Source organism: Heterocephalus glaber, unplaced genomic scaffold (assembly GCF_053883595.1).
Source record: "Heterocephalus glaber isolate CG9 unplaced genomic scaffold, H.glaber_assembly_v1.0 deba00001465, whole genome shotgun sequence".
Classification (NCBI taxonomy): domain Eukaryota; kingdom Metazoa; phylum Chordata; class Mammalia; order Rodentia; family Bathyergidae; genus Heterocephalus; species Heterocephalus glaber.
In genome coordinates, this window is record NW_028258312.1 from 6104392 (window position 1) to 6125333 (window position 20942).

At 36.0% G+C, this 20942-nt stretch overlaps 1 protein-coding gene across 2 annotated transcripts in view; it reads left to right on the plus strand.

Annotated features, from left to right (window-relative positions):
• The window catches only part of Pja2 (praja ring finger ubiquitin ligase 2), a 73747-nt gene extending 56311 nt beyond the window's left edge, over positions 1-17436 (plus strand). For both annotated transcript variants that reach the window (XM_004841764.4, XM_004841765.4), the window contains 3 exons: positions 11747-11861; positions 12375-12496; positions 14812-17436. In XM_004841764.4, the coding sequence (XP_004841821.2) occupies positions 11747-11861; positions 12375-12496; positions 14812-14937 (363 nt within the window). In that variant the 3' untranslated portion in view covers positions 14938-17436. The remainder of the gene's footprint in view (positions 1-11746; positions 11862-12374; positions 12497-14811) is intronic.
• Positions 17437-20942: the final 3506 nt, after the last annotated feature.

The window sequence follows — 20942 nt, forward strand, 5'->3', positions numbered from 1 at the left end:
GCAATATTTCTCAGGTTTTTTTTTTTTTTTACTCCAGAATGAAAATGTTTTGCTTACATTTAGAAAATACATTTTTCCCCTGTATTGTATTAGGCAGATATGATAATCTGAATATTTTATGCATTTACACATACACAGATACGTTTGTGAAATGAATCCTTGAGGATCTCTAGGGATATGCAGGTATTATAAATCACTTACATTTGTTCTCTTTGCTTCTGAATATTGTCTTGCTGTCTAATACGGTTAGGAGATTTGTTTCTTCTTATCCTCACACACACATACACACTGTCATAAATGTGACACATTTGTTGCCCAAGTTTCTCTTGCTATCTTTTCATTATTTCACTAAAACAGAAAGTCTTGTTCTTAAATGTATTTGCCTAAGATCAAAAGCCCAGTATTATCATAGTTAGCAACTTCTGCTCCATTAGTGGATTTCGTTATAAAAAGTCTTCTTTAAATCACTACATCCAAAGTTGATTTCCAAAGTATAGAACATTAATAACTGGTGAATGAGCCAGGGGTAGAGAACAAATATTATTAATTATTTCAGGAGTATTGTGATAACATTTTGTCTTGAAATTTTCTGAGATTAGACCGCAGTTTAAATTGCTAAATTAGGTAGTGGATAACCATCTAAAAATCTGTACGTTTCTTTTGTGTTTTCCACCGTATTGGCATATAGGTTCTCAAAGTAGATATTTATGATCCTCTGGATTTCTTCTGGATGCGTTGTAATTTCACCCTTTTCATTCCTATTTGCATGCATTTGAACCTTTTCTTTCCTTTTTTTGATAAGGTTGGCTAAGGGTTTGTCAATTTTGTTTTTTCTTTCAAAGAACCAACTCTTGGCTTCATTGATTTTTTGTATCATTCTTTCTCTTAGTCTCCAATCCGTTGATTTCTACTCTGATCTTTATAATTTCCTCTCTTGTATGAGCATTGAGTTTGTCCTGCTCTTCTTTTTCTAGAAGCTTGAGGTTCAGCATCAGGTTGTATAATTGAGTTTGCTCTTTTCCTAATGTGAGTATTCACTGCTATGAATTTCCCTCGTAAGACCACTTTCATTGTGTCCCATAGATTCCAATATGTTGTATTGTCATTGTCACTTAATTGTTCTTTTTTTTTTCCCATTAAGTTTATTGGTACATTTTAGGTATAAAATACAGTTACATTCATCATTAGGATCTTGTACCTTTACATGATGTATCTTGGTTCTTATTTTTTCCCCTTCCCCTACCCTCCCTTCACCCTCTCCACCCTTCCCTATTTGCAAAGACTTTGTTTCCATTTTTTTTCCTTTTCTCATATTTTTTCTTTTCCCTTTTTTCCTTTCCCCTGCCCCTGCCATTTCCCCTACTCCTTTAGACCTTTTCTTCCTATTACACAATATCAATTATATGTTTTTAAAATTCCAGTATCAAGATCTAGAAGACATTACCACAAATTTTACAGAATTTAAAAGGATATAGAAAGCATATTACAAAAATCTTTTTTGAAATAAATTTGACAACTTCTGAGAAGTACCTTGGAAGACAAATTAATGAAACTAACTCTAGAAGAAATATAAAATTTGAATAGCACCTGTTAAAGTATATTCCTAGCTTAAAAACAGCTATATGACAACAACAGGCTCATATACATTTTAACTGATAAGTTGTATCAAACAATTAAAGCAGAAAAAAGGAACACTTCTCCCCTCATTTTAGGAAATCAACATTGTGCTAATCCTAAAATTGGATAAAGATAATAGAAGAAAAAAGTATGAACATAGATAGAAATTTGTTTAACAGAACTACTAGAAGTCAGATCTGGCAGTATGTAGAAAGTCATTTTATTATAGGGATGACAGTGTTGGTTCAGCACTGGAAGATCCACCCCCAAAGGTCATCATTTTAACAGAGGAAAGGAAAAAGCCATATGATCCTGTCACTAGTTGGAGAAAAAGTATTGGACTAAATTCTACAGCTGTTCATGGTAAAAGCTATCAGGAGACTAGAAGTAGAACAGAACCTTCTCAACAGATCAAAGACATGTACTCCAAACTTCGAGCAAAAACACCTTATATGAATGGAGAAGATACAATGCTTTTTCCCTAAGGTGGGGAACAAGTGCAGATATGCCTACTCTTCATCTGTCCATTAAACTTTGAAACCTAGGCCCAAACCAAAATAATCTGGCAATAAAATGACACAGTTGGGATAGGATTGGCAAGATAGAAGTAAAATCTTTAAATGTAGATGAAATGATCATTACAGAGGAAATACTAAGAAATCTCTAGGAGCCCCTAGAACTTGTATTTGAATTTAGCAGGATTAGAAAACACAAGGTACATATAAAAATTCAGGTCTGTGTATACTTGCTATAAATGAAGAATTGGATATTGAAATTTAAAAGTTATGTAGGAGTACAAAGGACCTAGAAAAGTAAAAAGAAAAAGAAAAAAAAGCATTGTTGGAAGACATTTAGTACCTAATTTTAAGACTTCTTCTAAAGCCACAGTAATCAAGGCAGTGTTGGTGTAAGGAAAGACATATAGATCATTGGAATAAAACAGAGAATCTAGAAATAGAACCACACATATATGGTCCACTGAATTTTGAGAGATTATTTAACATTAACATTTTAGAGAACATAAACTCAATTCAAGAGCCGAGGAAAAGGTAGTGTTTTCAGCAAATCTCACTAGAACACGTGATATCTGTATATAAAAAATTAACCTCAACCTTTTATTTCCATACATTAAAATAACTTGAAAGGATCTATGAACCTAAATATGAAAGACTAAAACTGTAAAACTTTAAGAAATTATAAGGGAAAATGTTTATGAATTTAGGGGAGGCAAGAACTTCCTAGGATATAAAAACATGATGTATAAAAGAAAATTAATAAATGAGATTCCATCTAAATTTAGAACTTTAAAAGACATCGTTAAGAAAATGAAAAGTTGTCCTTAAACAGATCATATTTATAATGCTTATAACCTATGACCAGAATATATAAAGAACTCTTACAGTTCTCTCATTAATAGACAACCCAATTAAAAAGTAGACATAAGAAGATGATAAGTGGCCAGAACAGCACAAGGAAAGATGTACAACACTAGAATCAGAAAAATACTAAGCAGTACAATAACAAGATCATATTATACACTCATTAGGGAGATGAAGTTAAAAGCTTTAAATGAACAAATGTCAGCCTAGGTGTGAACCAGTTAGAACTTTCGAATGCTGCTAATATGAATGTAAAATGATAAAAAACCATTTTGGAAAACAATATAGAAATTTCTTGTATTATTGTTAAGAACCAACAGTCCTGTTCTTAAGTTTTTACTTGACAAGAATAAAAACACAAGTTCACAATAGATTTGTATGTACAAGTTGACTATCCCTTATCTGAAATTGTTGGGACCAGAGTGTTTCAGATTTTTGTTTGAAATCCAGTTGATCTGCAAAGAGGATAGCTACTCCTGCTTTTTTTTTTTCGGGTTCCTGTCCCATAGAGTATTGTTTTCCACCCTTTAACTTTCAGACTATGAGTTTCTTTTTGAATTAAATATGTTTCTTGTATGCAGCATATTGTTGGATCTTGCTTCTTGACACATTCTGCCAGTCCATTTCTTTCGATTGGTGAACTGAGACCATTAACATTGATGGTTATAACTGATATATGTATTGACTTAATTGTCATGACTTTTTCTCTTGGTTGGATTCTCCCTTTTGCATTTAATTTCTTATTGCGCCCGATGGATTCATTCCACTGGGCTTCCTGGGGTTGTGATCCTCATTGTCTTTTCTTAGGATATTGTATAAAATTTGTTGGAGTGCTGGTTTGGTATTCATGAATTTCCTAAGGTGTTCTTTGTCATGAAAGTATCTTATTTCTCCATCAATTTTAAAAGATAGTTTTGCAGAGTACATCAATCTGGGTTGGAGACTGTTTTCCTTTAGGGCTTAAAATTCATCAGTCCAAGGTCTTCTTGCCTTGAGGCTTTGCATTGAAAAGTCTGCTGTGATTCTGATGGGCTTTCCTTTGTATGTGATTTGTTTCTTTTCTCTCACTGCTTGTAGAATTTTGTTCTTCTGTTGGCTTTCTGGAATCCTAACTATTATATGCCTATGTGTAGATTTTTTTTGGTCAAGGCTCTCTGGAGTCCTATATGCCTCACTTATCTATATGTCAAGTTCTTTCCCCCTGCTTGGGAAGTTTTCTGCCATCACTTCTGTGAACAATTTTTTTTATGTCATCTGCACTCTCTCCTGTTTCTTCATTGACTCCAGTCATTCTTATATTATTCTTCTTTGCATCATCTAGCAGCTGCTGGATTGATTTCTCATGGTTCCTTACAATTTTAAAGAAATTTTTCTTTTCCTGATCATTAATTGCAATCTTATCTTCTATATCTGAAATTCTGTCTTCACATTGGTTCATTTTGCTGCATAGACTTTCAATGGGGTTTTTAATCTCCTGGAAATCTGTATCTGTTTTATGGATTCCATTTGTTTCCTATGTTGGGATTCCATCATGTTCCTCAGATCCTCTATTTTTTTATCTATGTCCTCTCTAGATTTATGAATCATGTCTTGCACTATGGGCACAATCTCTGTTGTTATCTGAGAAATTATTTCTGATTTCATTTTTTCCAGATCCTCTTTTGTTGCCAGTTCAGGGAGTCCAGGTGGTTGAGTAGCAGATTGTTCCATCTGGTTGCCCTTTGGGGTTGTCTTAGATGATCTGGAAGTCTGATTTTGAGACTTGTTTACATGTCTTCTCAACTGATGCAGCCTGCTGTGCTGTTATTGAGGTGACTTTTTGCTCACCCAGTGGTCTTCAATTCTCAGCAAGCCACAGAGCGGTGGCTTTTTTTTTCTTTGCTGATTACCAGTCCACCAATTCCTAGGTTCAGAATGGTGGCCTTCTGGATTCCTGAGATGACCTGTTTTCTGGGAGGGCTCCTGGCTGGGGCCTATGCACACTTGGGATGGCATCTATGCGTGCCTCTGGCCAGGGTCTTCCCCTCTATATAGCTGTTGTCTTGGAGGGCCTTTGGCTGGGGCCTGTGCACCCCAGCCCCTGGTGTTTGACCAGGCGTCATGCTAGCGTCTCCACACACTTATTGATGGTATGGGGCGAGCCTCTGGCTGATGCTTGTACACCTATGCAGCTCTTTTCTGAGCAGGGCTTTGACTTGGGCCTGTGTGCCCAAGGTGCTGGGGTTGGGGTGGGGACATGGCTAGACCTGCTCGAAGCCACTCCTCTCTGATCCCCACCACCTGTCTCAGAGATCTGCACACACTTATGATGGTACAGGGGTGGGCCTCTGGCTCAGAATTACTAGCTTCTTGAGCTACATAACTTTTGAGTGTGAACAGTGGAGTACGTCTGTTCTAGATCTGGTTTCACAACCCTTAAAACGACTTTCATTTTTATGCTAGTAGATTTTCATTTTCTGTAATATGGAGATATCTTTAAAAAGAACAGTTGAGAATAAAATAAGTTTCACTGTTTATTACTAATGGGAAATGTGACATTTGCTTGGCATCATGTAAGAAGAGAGAGATTGGTCGTTCGAGGTTATGCTAGATAAAAAACACTTATCAGGAAGAACAAAAACAAGAAGGAAGAAAAAACATGGTATGTCCAGGAACTTACAATCTTATACATCTTGGCTTCTGCTAATGAAGAACCCAGTGGTACCGCCACTCTCAAAGTTACTTTTATTTATTTGTCCTTTTTGCCTCTGATTAATGGCTTCACATTTTAGTGCTCTGTTTTACTTAATTTGAAATTGAGATGTTTCACCCCTAGAGATCAATATAGTTGCATTTTCCTATCACACCTCAGAAATCTGTTTTTCCATGTCTAGTATGCATTTATTTAATCATTTTGAAAAATGAAACAAATAACTAGTTTTCCTTTTAGATTTAGTATTAATATTTAAATGAGACAACAACAAATAATAAAAACTGACTGCATGTGGTTTTTTTGTTTGCTTGTTTGTATCTCAGGCAACCCTATCCCTTTTTTGGAAATAGTTGCTTTCATTTCTGCTATTTTTTCACAACTGGATTCATCCTTCTTTTTGGGCAGTGGATTTTGGTGAAAACATTGGCACTATATTAGCCTCATATCTGTGTCTCAAAGTTGATTGTGAACATGGTGAAAAACCAGCATCCCTAACTTTTTGAGGCAATGATACTAAATTTTTGTACTTCCAAATAAATTTGAAAAAAATCCCCTTATATATTTATGTTAAGATATAAAGTTATTTAGCTATAAATCTAAGTGCTGCTTACCTCATTATACTTCTTTTTGCAAGAAAATTGTTTATAGATTTTTATGTTAAAATTTATTTTGAGTTATAATTAGCAATATTCAATTAAAGATAAATTAGAAATTTTGATAAGCAATGATTAAAACATAAAATCTTACTGGAAATGCATCTCTTAATGAGATGGAGGCTTTTACCCTTCCCAAGAACTTTAGCATATTTTTGTTTTTCACCTTTATGAATGTAAGCTTGAGAAACCTTGTTAACATAGATCAGTGAGGAGTCACTCATTCCTTCTGAGATACTTGCCAAAAATCCCATCAACTTAACTTGCTTCAATTTTTTTTAGTACAAAAGATTGGAAGCCACCTAAAAACATTTAGTATTCAGTTGTTAAAGCTCAAGTGACCCCAGTACTTTAGATTGTTCCTCTGAATGGCTAAGAAATGCATTTCTATTTATAAAGTAGGAGAAGGGTTAGTATAAATGGAATATGGGAACAGAGCATCAGCATGATGTGTACTTCGCAGGCACATTTTCAGGTAGATCAGTCTGAGGAGAGATGTAGGAAAATTAGCTTTATTCCCTTCAGACTGTCCACACCCAAACTCACACAACCACCTTGAATACACTGAGGTATACACAGTAGGAAGATAACGTGGAGTTAAGAGCATGAGGTTTTGAGTTGAATGGGCTGTGTGATTCTGAACAGTGTAGTTAACTTCTAAACTCAGGAACCTGATCTACAAAGTTGGGAATAATAAAGTATGCCTCGAGGGTTATTGTGAGATTATGCTAAAACATGTAACAAATTCCCTAGTGTAATGGTAAGCTGTCAGGAAATGGCTGTATTCATAGAGATGTTTAAATCAGCAGCCAACCAAGTGTTAACCAGCAAATTTTGATTGAGTAGTGATCATTCAAAATTGACATTAAATCATTTATTATAAAAATCATCCTTTAAAAAATAAATACTGTCTTATTTCTTAGATACACAATTTTGTATTTTGGATTATGCTGCTTCAAACCTAGATATATTCCACTGTGGGTTAGAGTTCCAGTTTGGGTTATTTAGACTACTTAGTTATCTTCCTTGGGCTACATTTTGAAAATGAACTACACTGTCTAAGGTATAGATTTTTCAGAACAGTGGCTATAAAATGGTCTGTCTTGCTCTTGTTGCTTATAAGTGGTACCAGATCATCTTAAAGATATGTCAATATTGAGGCAATAAATTGTTTCTACATATATGAAATTCCGCATGTTTATTAACACTATAAATATGGAAATACTGATCAAAAGGGACTATGCATTCATTGAAACAAACATGTATCAAAGCAGTTACCTTGGAGTAAGCTCCCAAAATGGAAAGTTATTATATATAGTAACCCTTTACTCTTTATTTGTAGCACAGATGAGTTCTTCCAAGCAGAGTTTATATTGAAAAGTATGTATTTATTTATATGAAAAAGAATTAGATGACAAGATCTTGCCTTCTATTTTCTGTCTTCTGATGGGAAAATTCAATATAGGAATTAGTAAATAATAAGATATTTGAGTAACAGGAAATGTGCTAGTATTAGAAATAAATGTAATTATAAAGAATACAGGCAAAGCACATATGAGGAGTAGCTACCACCTGTCAGGGTAAGATAGAACACCCAAAGAAGGGTCCCTACTAACTGGTGCTATTTTGGAAGGACTGCTGGAAAGCTGTCCTATGGAACTTGCTAGAAGTCAGCCCTTGAGAATACCAGGGCTAGCTCTTCACAGGAGTTTCTTGCTGAAAGCGGTCCATTACAGAGCTGTCCAGGGTTGGCTCTGGAGCAAGCTGCTGGCCACTGGAGAAGCTGTGTGCACTGTGAGTGTGAGGCTAGAGAAAGCAACAGATGCCTGTAAAGCAAGCACACCAGGTTCAAGCAGGGCCCTTCTATTCTGTGTCTTTTAATATCCTCTGTGAACAAAGCTTAATATCATGCCTTCTGTTGGAAAGAAAAATATTGCATGGCCCAGATTCACAAAGCGACAGAAATAATGAATTTGGATTTCAGAAGCAGCAGTTTGTTAACTGGAACACCCTGTGCCTTTAATTACTTTTCTGTGCATATTTGACCTCTTATCCAACAATACAATTGTATCCTTACCTAACAAGCAAGCTAGGGCAATTCTTACAAATAAAGTTGTCACCTTTTACCCAGAATGAGCAATCCCAAACACACTATATCTATCACTAATTACACAAATTCAGTCATGCTGAATATTCTCGTAAAGACTAAATTGGAAAGCCAGGCATGGTGGTGCATACCTATAATCCCAGCACTTGGGAGGCTGAGGCAAGAGGATTGGCCTGCACTACAAAGTGAGACCCTGTCTCAAAACAAAATAAAAAAAAGACTAAATTGTACAGTTAATTTCCAACAAGAAATGAGAAGAAGAGAAAACAAGAAAATGGTTAGTGTATATACAGTTAAACACATACATAAAATAAGCAAATAGAAAACATGAAAAGCTATTAGTTTCTATATTTGGTTATAGGTCATAATAGTTATGGCTTCCTTCTCCCATAACCTATTCCAGATATTCACTCCCCTCAGCCAGAACCTTAGCTGGCTTAGAATACTTTCCCTGGTAGAATGACTGAAACCTATTTTCCTGAAGAGGTTGTATCCTAGATTGGGCTTTCTTCTTTTTTGGCTGCTATAGTTTTCTAGTAACTGCCATTGGGCAGGGAAGACCTAAGAGATTCACCCTTCAGGTGAGATTATCATGGGATTTTCTCACAGAGGAAGCCCAGTGCATCGGGAGATTCATGATTGTCAGTTTCATCCCAGTTCAACCAGATCTCTTTTTCCAAGTTTCAGAATCCCATTCTTTAACCAGTCGATGGTGTAACTTTTGAGGAATTTGACAAAATTGAGAGTTTTATTTCATTTTAAGTTAGCAATCCACACAATTAAATTTGGTGTTTCATTTTCAGAAATAAGAGCTTCTTTTAGCACCATCATGGAAGCTCTGGTTCTTATACTTTCTTGAGCTGAGAGTTAACAGACCTGAGTTTGTGTTTTCTCTGTAAGTGCACAGGTACAAAATAATCCATCCCCATATTACAGTTTTTATAGTAGATCACTGTAGCCATAAGGTCAAGTCCAGTTACCTGGGCTTCCAAGACATGCATCAGTAAGCTGCTCTTCACAGTCAGCAGTGATAGCTTGATGAATTGTAATACCAACATCAACACTGAGCTCAAGCCCAGAGGCCCAAGCAGACTAATCCCAGAATCCTTTACTTATAGATCTGTGTTCAGGGACCATGCCTAATACCAATTTTGTGTCACAAGAGAGAACAATAATAATTTGAACGGGGAAAGTTTAATATAAATTATTATTACCTACCACGGGACATTAGAGATTGCCTTATTATTTGGATTAGTAGGAAGTAAACGGTGTGCTAAGGAATATAGAAACAGCTGATGTAAGAAACAACTTTCAGGCTGAGATGGAGGTCTCTACCTCCCCACTCCGTTCAGCTCAGATACAGACACCTTGTTGGGGAAGACATGGCCATGACTTACATGGTACTCTGTTGGCAGAACTTGGCAAAAAAATCTCCCCTTTGAGGCACCTGAGAAACTGTTCACTGGAAGCACTCTGCTACAGAAGCACCCAAGATAAGCACCAGGAGAGGCTCCTGGCCACCTTATACTGGGGGAGCTGCATGTGCTTCAGAAGAGAGGAGAAGCTGAAAGAGCCACCTACACTGAATGACCCTGATGCTGGAGAAGCCTCACACACTGCAGGCTCCCGGTCATCCAGCCCAAGGGACCTGCGAGGCAAAAGTCATGTCCTCCTGTGTTGTCTCCCTAGCATGTTCTTTTGACAGAGCTGAAAGTCATGCTAGTTGACACAGGACAAATACTCAATAGGCCTAGTTCTGTTTTCACAGAGTAGAAATGAGAGGTAGATTTGGAGCAGTGGCAGTAATTGAGTTACCAATACATTGTTTTTTTCCCTGTGGTGCCCCTGTAAATCCAGAGAAAATTTGATGTTGAATATTATTTATTGTGTGTATAAACTTAAGATGAACCTTTTTGTTTTTTCCTTTAGTTCTTGTTTTGCTTTGGGCTTGACCCTACCCTCTAGTTAAGTCTATATAGTATCTATAGTAGTATCTGTGCTAGTTAGGCATAGATGATTGTGTTTGCCATCCACAAGAATACAATGTTAGCTGTCCATGTTGTAGCCTGTGATAGAATTTCCTTTTCAAGGTTGAATAATATTCCGTTGTATGCCACATTTTGTTTGTTCATTCATCCATCAATGGAGAATTGGGTCACTCCCATCTTTTGCCTCTTGTAAATAGTGCTCCAGTGAATATGGGTATACAAATATCCATTCCAGCCTATGCTTTCAGTTATTTTGAGCATAAACCTAGAAGTGGAATTGATGAATTATGTTATCCTTCTATTTTTTGAAGAATTGCCATACTTTTTTTCTATAGTGGCTATACCATTTTACATTCCCACCAGGAGGGGAGTCCAATTTTTGATAATCATCTCAGTAACAAGGTATTGAACTAGATTAAAGTTAAGATCTTTCATCACTCTGTACTATTAGTGGAACTATAATTAGGATAAAATACAAGGAATTATCTGTATATATTAATTATTATAATATTAATTTAAATATGGTGGTCATTCAGAAGGAAGATCCCAGTGTGGTCTGCAACTGCTGACATAGGCTTCCTGGAAGAGACAGGACATTCCCAGTCCCCGAGGAACTGATAGGATCTAAAGGATGGGCAGAAAGTACACTAAGAACATACAGTTTTATAGGTGGCAGGCAAAAAAGATAAAAAGTCCTACCTGCTGTTCCCTTTTAATTAAAACCTGAAAGAATGAGGATTCTTCATACAAGGTGGTCATATGAGGTAATGCTCTTTCCATCCTTCCTAGAACAGTCATTTCGTACACACATTTGAGCTGCACAACCCAGGTAATCTAGTGATCTTGTAAGCCAGAAAGATAGGCATGCTGACTCTGTGCCAGTAGTAGATAAAACCATGCAGAAGTGCATTAGTGGTTTCCATGCCTTGAACATGTAGTAACCTCACTACATTTTATCTTTCATGAAGTGAATCTTAAGGGTTTACTTTCTTCTATTATTGATCCCACACAGAAACTCCTAAGTTGGGTAATAAAACCAGTCCTCTGAAAATAATTGTAATGGGCAAGTAGATGATTACTGAGGCAAGGCAGATTTTCATTTGGGAGAAGTAGGGCTTTGTATGTGTGGATGTGTGTTTAGTGTTCAGTTTATTGGAAATACTGGTTCCTTTTGGAAGAAGGCAAAGGAGACAAAGGACTAATGCAGAAAAAACCATTAGGAAGAGAATAAGATGAATTTAATTCTGTAAGATACCTAAAAAATGGTTTCCACTACTGATTTAAAATATTTTCTGACATTTCTCCTTCAGACCGCACTGGCACATTTAGAGTCCCTTGCAGTGGATGTTGAGGTGGCCAATCCACCAGCCAGTAAGGAGAGCATCGATGGCCTTCCCGAGACCCTTGTTCTTGAAGATCACACTGGTAAGTGCAAAGCTGATCTCAAGTGTTGCATATTTAAGTACATTATCAGCATACCTAGAGCAGTGGTGGCAAACCCAGGGCACACATGCCGCAGCAAGCTGTTTGTTAGCATTGAAAGTGCTAAAAGGTTTGCCGTCACTGATAGAAGATGAAGTACTGACTATTAAAACTTTATAATCAGGCAGTCTGTAGAAACCAGATGCTGACAAACTTTCACTCAGTAGAATTTTTTTTTATTATTCATTAAGCTTATTGGTACATTTTAGGTCTACAATATGATGAAATTCATCATTGGGAATTAGTAGAATATTTTTAATGTATTGAAAAGTCAACTTTTCTAACAAAACCAATGTTCATTAAATTCCAAATTGTCATGTATTAAACATATGCATGTTTGTCAATTAAAATCTGGTTCTTTGTCTTTTCATAGTTGTCATTTACTATATTGATTTTTAATTTTTTTTAAGTTGAAGTTTAGGTAATTGATAGATCTAAATTATTGATTATTTTCAGCTATTGGTCAGGAGCAGTGCTGTCCAATCTGTTGCAGTGAGTATATCAAGGATGATATAGCAACAGAGTTACCCTGTCACCATTTCTTTCACAAACCTTGTGTCTCAATTTGGCTACAAAAGGTAAGTTTTAGGTTTTACTTTTTAAATTTTCATACTTTTAATAGTTTATCTTACAAGTTAATGATAACAATAATGTCTTTTAAGCCTATTATATTTAGCTACAATTCTGTAGTACTTCAGAATTAAAGACTGGTTGCCTTTAATGTTTACAGATTGGGGATAATGTGAAACTATTTTACTTTACAGTATAACGTTGCATAAAGCCAACAGAAGCCACGATAATTACTTTATTTCTAATCACAACCCTGAAATTTGTTTTTCTTAAAAATATCTCAAGCAAAGAAGCTTATGACACTACTCAGATTGTACTATAGCCATATAAACTCAGCTAGTGTGGGTTGGTGCTTCTGACAATGTGTATGAAAGAAATTTAATAGCCTACCTACAGCCACCTATTCTGGTTTTGTTATACTGTCCTCACATACTTACTCAACAGTTTTAAGTGTATTTGAATTACTTAAGAAGTGAGAATCTTTTCTTAAATCTTCTCCATAATCTCTATTTTTACATAAAAGATATTTACCTTCCAGCTCAGTAGGAATTCCCAAATCACTTACTTTAATGTACAGTTCTCTCTTCAGAGCTGCTGTTTTCCTTTTCCCTCCTATTTTTCCTACCCTCTCCTTCCTTCCTTCCCCTATTTTCTTTTCCTTTTCTTCTGTTTTCTTTTACTGCCACTTTATCTTCTGAAAACTATTTAAAATCTCTGAAATCCAGTGCAAAAGTGTTCACTATTCCTATATGAAATCAAATGCATCATTCAGTTGTTGCTTTTAGCTCCTGTTTTATTTCAAATGCATAATTTGTATTGTAGCTTTATTTTTGCAAAGCATTATTTGCACATTTTTCCATTTGCAGCAGTCTTGTTTTCTCAACTCCCCTTTTCTACTATCTCCACCTGCTCAATAACCAGTATTCCCATCCACCAATGTATACATACACACGTTTTCCAGTTTTTCATCTGTATTTTCCCATTTCATCCTCGCAATAGCTTGAGGAAAGACTGGTCTTCGTATTCCCACTTTTTAGCAATTGTTACTCATCCAAGTTTACATAGCTATTATGTGGTTGACCAAGACTGCACTCATCTGTCTGACTCTAAAATGTTGTTAGGGCCTAGTCTGTATGGTGAGTGCACAGTAAATGTTTACTGGCCTGAATTCTTAAATTGTTAACATATGTTGTACAACCTTGAATTGTACTTGACTTTGCTGTAACCCCAGGCAATAATCTGTTCAGTCTGTGTCCCATGAGGAACAGCTTAGGGTAAAGCCTTTCCTGGTTTCCTCCAGGAAGAAAGTTCTCAAGATACAGTTCTTTAAAGTTCAGTATCATGACCTCTTCAGCCTCCCTTCGGTCAGGAAGATCTCTTTGGGGAAAAGAACAGATTTGCAAGGGAATGATCTGCCTGGCTAAAATTTTGGCCAGTTTCATAAAATTTAAAATCTTAATCTAAAATGTAACCGTCCCTGAAGTAGCTAGTAAATTATTTAATAAACACCGGGAATTCTTAATTTAAAGATTGATAAAGCTCTGTTATCTAGTTCTAAAATGGGCTCCCAGTGTAATTGCTTCCCCTTCCCCACCTTCCATCCCCAGTCTGTAGTTGATTTGGTTGATTTGTTTTGTCATGTGCAAGGTACCTACCGGTAACTCCATCTCTTTCTGGAAAGATACTACATGACTTATAAAGAAAGATCTGAGGTCCATCTGCTTTGACATATCTGTGCTACACTAAAGTGAGGCTTTAGTATGTACTAAGAAAGGTCCTGGGGGAAGTAAACTTGGTGACATAATGGATGCAGTTTCTCTAATATGTGCATAATAGCTATTCTTCGATCCAGGTCATTGTTGAGCTAAACTCTGACCTTTTTGCCCACCTTCTACCACCGCATCAGCACCAAGCATAAAGACTCTTAATTAAAATTCACTAAAGGAAAGGTGATTACCTTTTATCTTTACTTTGTTGTTGTTGTTGTTGTTCTTTGGTAATACTAGGGATCTAACCCAGGGCCTGGTACATACTAGGCAAACACTGAACTACACTTCAGCCCTTCTGTGAATTATCTTAAAATTAGAAACATGATGAAGAAAAATTAGAAAAATGATTATGAGATGTTGTTTACCCTCAAATTATAGAGTAAATAATGTTAAAACTTTGTCTTTCTATTTTGTGTAGGTTAGACATTTATTTAGCTTTTGTTTTTAAGATAGTTGATTTGTTATTTGGATAATGATAATATCTTTTCTCTATCAAGATATGTGTATGGCAGTTAATGTATTTCTGGTGGCTATTAACGTGCTTCTTCCCTCAGTCGGGAACATGCCCCGTGTGCCGCCGTCATTTCCCACCTGCAGTTATTGAAGCGTCCGCAGCTGCTTCCTCCGAGCCTGATCCTGATGCCCCACCTTCAAATGACAGCACTGCAGAAGCCCCCTAAACCTTAACAGTGGAAATGAGATCAATCAATCAAAGTAAATCTTCAAATTTCTTCTAAATCTCATGTGCAAATAATTATATATAAATATATTTAAAATGCTATATATAGTCTATGCCATAGTTTAGAAAGAGAATACTAACTTTCTAAACTGAATTTAGGTTTGCAGAAAGTACTAAACATTTTCAAGCTGAATGTTAAAGCAGTGCATCATTTTCCTTAGTTGAATATGTTGATATTAATTGTAGAGTCAAGCTTATCGGTTAATTCTCTCCAAAAGAGATAGTCATCTGTGTGGCATGTGTTACTGGTTTTGTCTAAAGAACTGCCACTAAGAGATTATAGTTAAGCTCTTCTGTTCACATCAAATGTGAAGACTGTGTTCACAATAGTAATACTTGGTTTTGCTGGAAATAAATTACAAAACATGCTTTTTCACTGGGCCCTTTGTTTTTGCTATACCCAAACCTCTTGGTTCATAATACTGAGAAGTTTTTTAGAAACGTGTACTTTTCCATCTTTGTTTACCATTGGGACTTTTCAGTGCCAAAGGCTAAAATTTTGGCCAGAGTATCACAAGATTTAAAATCTTAGATAGAACCCTCCCTGAAATAGGTAGTAAATTATTTAATAAACAGTGGGTGTGCTTACTGTAATGATTAGTAAAGCATATAAACAATTGGTGTGCTCAGTTCTTGGTACAATGAGATGAATTAGGTGGCCTTATGAAACAGGTTAATCTTACCCAACCTGTTTGTACTTGGTTAAAATTGTACTTGAAGGTCCAGAACACTCCTGGCATATTTGCTTAATAAGTATTGGATGTAGTTAGTTTCAGGTGATTTGGTTTGGAAGTATTTCGGGGAGGTCTGAAATTTTGCACAGGGTCATCTTGATTTATCTAACCCCAGTAATTGCACAGCCTCTCTTAGGCAATCACACACAGTAGGCAAGTTTGTACAAGTGTGGGCAGAACAGCTCACTTCAAATGTGATGTAATGAACACTAGAAAACAATGGCTTTTAGAATATCACATTTGAGCACGTAAAGTAGTAAAGCACATAGTGTACATCCATCCAAGTGTGGTCCATCAACAAATTTAGTTTGAGGAGTATTTCTGTGGCTTTCCAAATGCAGAATTTCATTTTATTTGTGTAATTTTTCTGAGTATTTATATTTTGTCTCTTTTTCTCCATTCTTAAAAGTAAATGAATTTTCACTGTTGACACATTTGAGGCTTAAATATAAGGAACATAACATTTGCATTCTAATTTTTGCATATATTGTAAATGTGTCTGGTATTTACAGCAAAATACTGTGTATCCTTTTATGGGTAAAACAAAAGTGAACATTGCATGCATGTAATGTGGTAATTTGTAATTTAGGGGTTCTTTGGGGCTTCTGTGACTTTGGAAATGCTTACATTCAGGCCTTAATGTTGCATTAGCTAGCATGTTTTCCTTGGGATGTACATAGTCGCTGTTATATAAACTAATCTTTGCCTGTTTTCTACTATGTGATCTTTCCATGCCATATTTCATTGATGATCAGTTAGTGTCAAGGAGTCAAATCAGATTAATTCTCATGTGTATATTGTGGAGATTCGTGGCTAGTGTGATTTTTTTTGTTTCCGTTCAAGTAGCATTGATCAGTTGTGACACTTACTGATTAAACTTACATTGCTACAGAACTCTTTGTAGTAAGCCACGCATTATATTTAGACAGTATTAAGGGACCTTGGTTTTCTTCTCCTAGATAGCAGCTATCCCAAAGAACATACATATTTTATTTTTCCTGTTAAGATTTAGCAGTTATCTGCCAGCTGTTAAGAGGTTTTTGTTCCAAGCTCAACCAGCAAGCAAGCTAAACTTAAGATAGCTGTTGTGCTTTTTGCTTTCAATCTGTTACTGTCCTATATTGTTGATTCCCTACTCTTTACAAACAGCTGCTATGAAGGAGAAAAGTTGAAAAATAGTTGGTTTAAATTAAAAAGAAGAAAAGAAAAGAAAATTGAAGTTTTAGGATTTTTGTGGTAACAAACCAGTATAAGCTGAGGCTGACAAGTTTATACCCCAAATTATTATTTGATCTTATCTTGGGTTCTTTTGAAAAAAGTTACATATGAAGGTAAATTAGAAATAAGTATGAATATTAATAAAAGTACCATTTATCATATTTCTCTATTTTATGTTGTGACTTGACCTAATTTTATTTTTTGAACATTTTATTTCTTGTAATATGAACACTGATATTTAAAGTTAGATTCATGTGTTTTCTTTTGTGTTTTTTAATTGTTTATCTCTAAGCTAACTAACTCTTATTTGTGATCTGGACTTATATATAAGCTGTTAAATATATATGAACTGTTAAAGTGGAATGCAAGTTTTTCAAAAGCCCAGGTCTAAATGTAATGATTGGTTTATTGTTCTACAATGCCAGCCCATCATTTTAAGTGTAAATCATAAACAATAAACAAAATATACTCGGTGGTCATTTCTAATATTTAATTGTGTAATCGTATCACTTCTGTCACATAACCCTGAATGAATTAGAGTTAATAGCAAAGAACAAAGAGTAGGTTCCTGACACATATCTTTTTAGGTCTTGAACTCTTATCTAGGAAGGCCCTCCAGAGACCCCTACAGAAGTAGGTGGTGGACTTCTGCTATTGGAGGGACTCTGCAGCAGTAGGTGGCCTTCCTGCCTAACACTGTTAACAATCCTGTAGATTTCAGCAGAACTTGGTTCCCACATTGTTTCAGAACTGCAGAAACTCAGAAGTTCAGGAAAGAGACTTACCTCACTTCAGTGGCTTTCTCCAGATAAAGTGATGGACTGTTACTAGATCTACTTGTTCAGGAAAATTCCTTGTGATTTACAAATGATTCAAAGACTTCAGTCATTTCAAAAGGGTCAGTTGGGTGATAAAAGAGTATGTTTCACCCTAAATTGGACAAAAACTAATCATTTTGTTTAGAACTTTTGTGATGTTTAAAATTCTAGTTCCCCCCAATAGGAAGAAAATAAATATGCTAGAAAAATAATCTCAGAGCTAAAAATAGCAGTGTTCCTCTCTGCTGTAATGCCAAAATCATTTTATAATGACATAATTTTTATCCAGCCACTGCTGGATGGAGCCTGTCTCGGTTACTTTCTCATCGCTAGGGCACAGCACTTGACACCCTCAACTTGAGTGAGGAAAGGTTTATTTTGGCTCATAGTTTATAGAGGTTGCAGTTCATAGTCGGCTGGCTCCAAGGTAGAATGGCATGGCAGTTACGAAGCAGAGAGTAATCCATATTGGTAGAGGGAAATGGAGCCTTCCAGGCCTCACCCCTTGTGCCCTACTTCCTCTGAAAAAGCTTTACCTCCCAAATCACATTTACCTGTGAACTCATCAGTGGACTAATCCACTAATCAGTCCACTGCAGAGTGTCACACCCCTATGATCCAATCACCTCCCAAAAGCCCCACCTCTGGGTTCATGAGGCTTTGGGGGGAACATCTAGATATAAACCATAACAGAGCCACATGGTACCCCTACAAGGGATTATTTTCATTGTTAGAAGCATATCAAATTTCCCTATAAATAACACACGTGAAATGACAAAAAGGTTGTCTTTTATGGGTGGCCACCTCTTTATATCCTTAGAGTTTAAACTTCCTACAAGATACCTATTCCAGACCAACCTGGGATTGGCTCTTTCAACTCCTCTTAATGTTGCTCAGAACTAAACATGGTTTTCCTATAATCTAACAAGAACAGGGTTCAAAGCCAATTTTGCCAACATGAAAATGATTCTCCTCTGGCTGCTATGGTTTGTATGTCATATTATTATCAATATCACTTTTAGGCAGGTATATCATGTAGTTATCTCTTGTTGAAATACTTCACTGCATTGCTGGTAAGTCATTGTCCACCCCTAAAGTTACATAATTTCTTAATCTAATTGAGGATAATATTCATCCCTACCAAAATTAATTCGTGAACGTCCTTAGTATAGAAGTATAATTATAATCTGCTGGTATATTAAGATAACAAAGGAAATGAAGTTAGCTGGAAGGGATTCACTCTTAGTGAAACTATCCTCTGGCCCTTTTGGAGGGGGGATACCAGGGATGGAACTCAGGACCTTGTGCTTTTGAGGCGGGTGACAGAACCACTGAGCTAAATCCCTGGCCTATCCTACCGCCCTTTTTAACTGCTCAACATGCCATTCATTTAATAATCTCCCCTAGAATTTGGTGAGTGAACAGTGTCAAGCTCATCTTAAAATTTTTTGGAATCTATCTTTCCCACTCTTAAAAAACTATTTGAAATAATACGACCTTGACAAGTCATAATTGGTCTGCTTCTGTTTTTACTATATGAAGTGATGAATCTAAATAATGGATTTGGATTATTTGTTCATGGATACAAGCACTGCCTTTTGGGAGGCTGATACCCATTTCAAATACAAATGCATCTTAATCGCCTCAGGGTTGATTTTTGACAGGGAAACTGTTAAAGTAAACTTTAATTTTCTTATAATATTAATTTTGCTAAAAAGCTATAGACCTTGCTAACAAACTGTCTAAGTCACTTTCTTCATTCACTGGGACACAATATCCAGCACCCACAACTTAAAGAAGGAGAGATTTATTTTGGCTCACTGTTTCAGAGGTCTTAGTCCTTGGATGGTTGGCCAGCTTCCAGGCAGAAATGGAGCAGTGGAAGAGCCTGCTGTGGAGGAAAGCTATTCATGTCATGGTGGCCAGGAAGCAGAGACAAGAGGTGCCAGAGAGGGAGATACGTCCTTCTAGACTATACCCACAGTGACCTGTCTCTTCCACCCAGGCCCCACCTCCTAACAGCACATTCTGCTGTGAATGCATCAGGATTAGCCCATTGATGAGTATAGTGGGCCCATGATCCAGTCACCTTCCAAAAGCCCTGCCTCATGAGTATTTGGAGGAACATTTTAGAGTAAAGCCATAATACAAACTAGTAATGATAGTCAAGAATGTGTCAATTTGTTCCATCTTAGATTCTTAGCTTATAATCGGTATAGTTTGGGTAGTGAAAATTGATGGGCTGAATGTCTTTATCTCAGCTACTCATTGTCAGAGAAATTCTGCCTGCCACTGATTTCCTGTTACTGTATTTTATGATTCTTTTTTTTAATTCACTTTTACATAATAATAGTTCTTACATATGATGTACTTATTAGATATTAGATGTTGTGTAATACTGTCTTTGCTAATCTTAATGTTAAATCTGCAGAATTTGTTGTATTGTCCCAACTTTATTAAAAAAAAATCCCAGAGATGGCCAAGGAGCCCTCTTAAGACCCTGGGGGTTCTTTCCACTTCATGCCAACTTCCTGGATAGATGTAGCCTATCTGGTCAGTATTATAATTTAAGTTGTTTTAAGATACAGTTTGATTTTTTTGTAATGGGAAAAATTGGGGTCTGTTCAAAATTCTGGAGAATACTTTGTTTTTCATTTCCATATTACAGTGTAGTTGCCATACCCATGTATTCATGGGCTCTGCATTTGCAGCTTCAACCAAATGCAGATCAGAAATAGTCTTTTAAAAATACATCTGTATACATCTAATATAGTAACTCATCTTTGAAAAGACTCCTTAATTTTAAATTGTTTTATCAAAATATATCTGTACTGAACACATGTAGACTTCTTTTTTCTGTTCATCGTTCCCTAAACAATAGTCATTAGCATTTACATTGTATGGAATATTATAAGTAATATTATAAGTAATTGAGAGATGATTTAAAGCACAGTATATATGAAAAATACGTAGGTTATATGCAAATACTATTTCGTTTTAATCAAAAGACTTGAACAGCTGAAGATTTTGAGATCTGCAGGGATCCTGGAACCAATCATACCAAAGGATAACTGTTTTACCTGTGTTATAGAGCAGCATAGTTTTACTACTAACCAAAATTCTAACATTATTCTGGTTAGTGAAATTTCTTAGTCACTGTTTACACCTGATAAGAA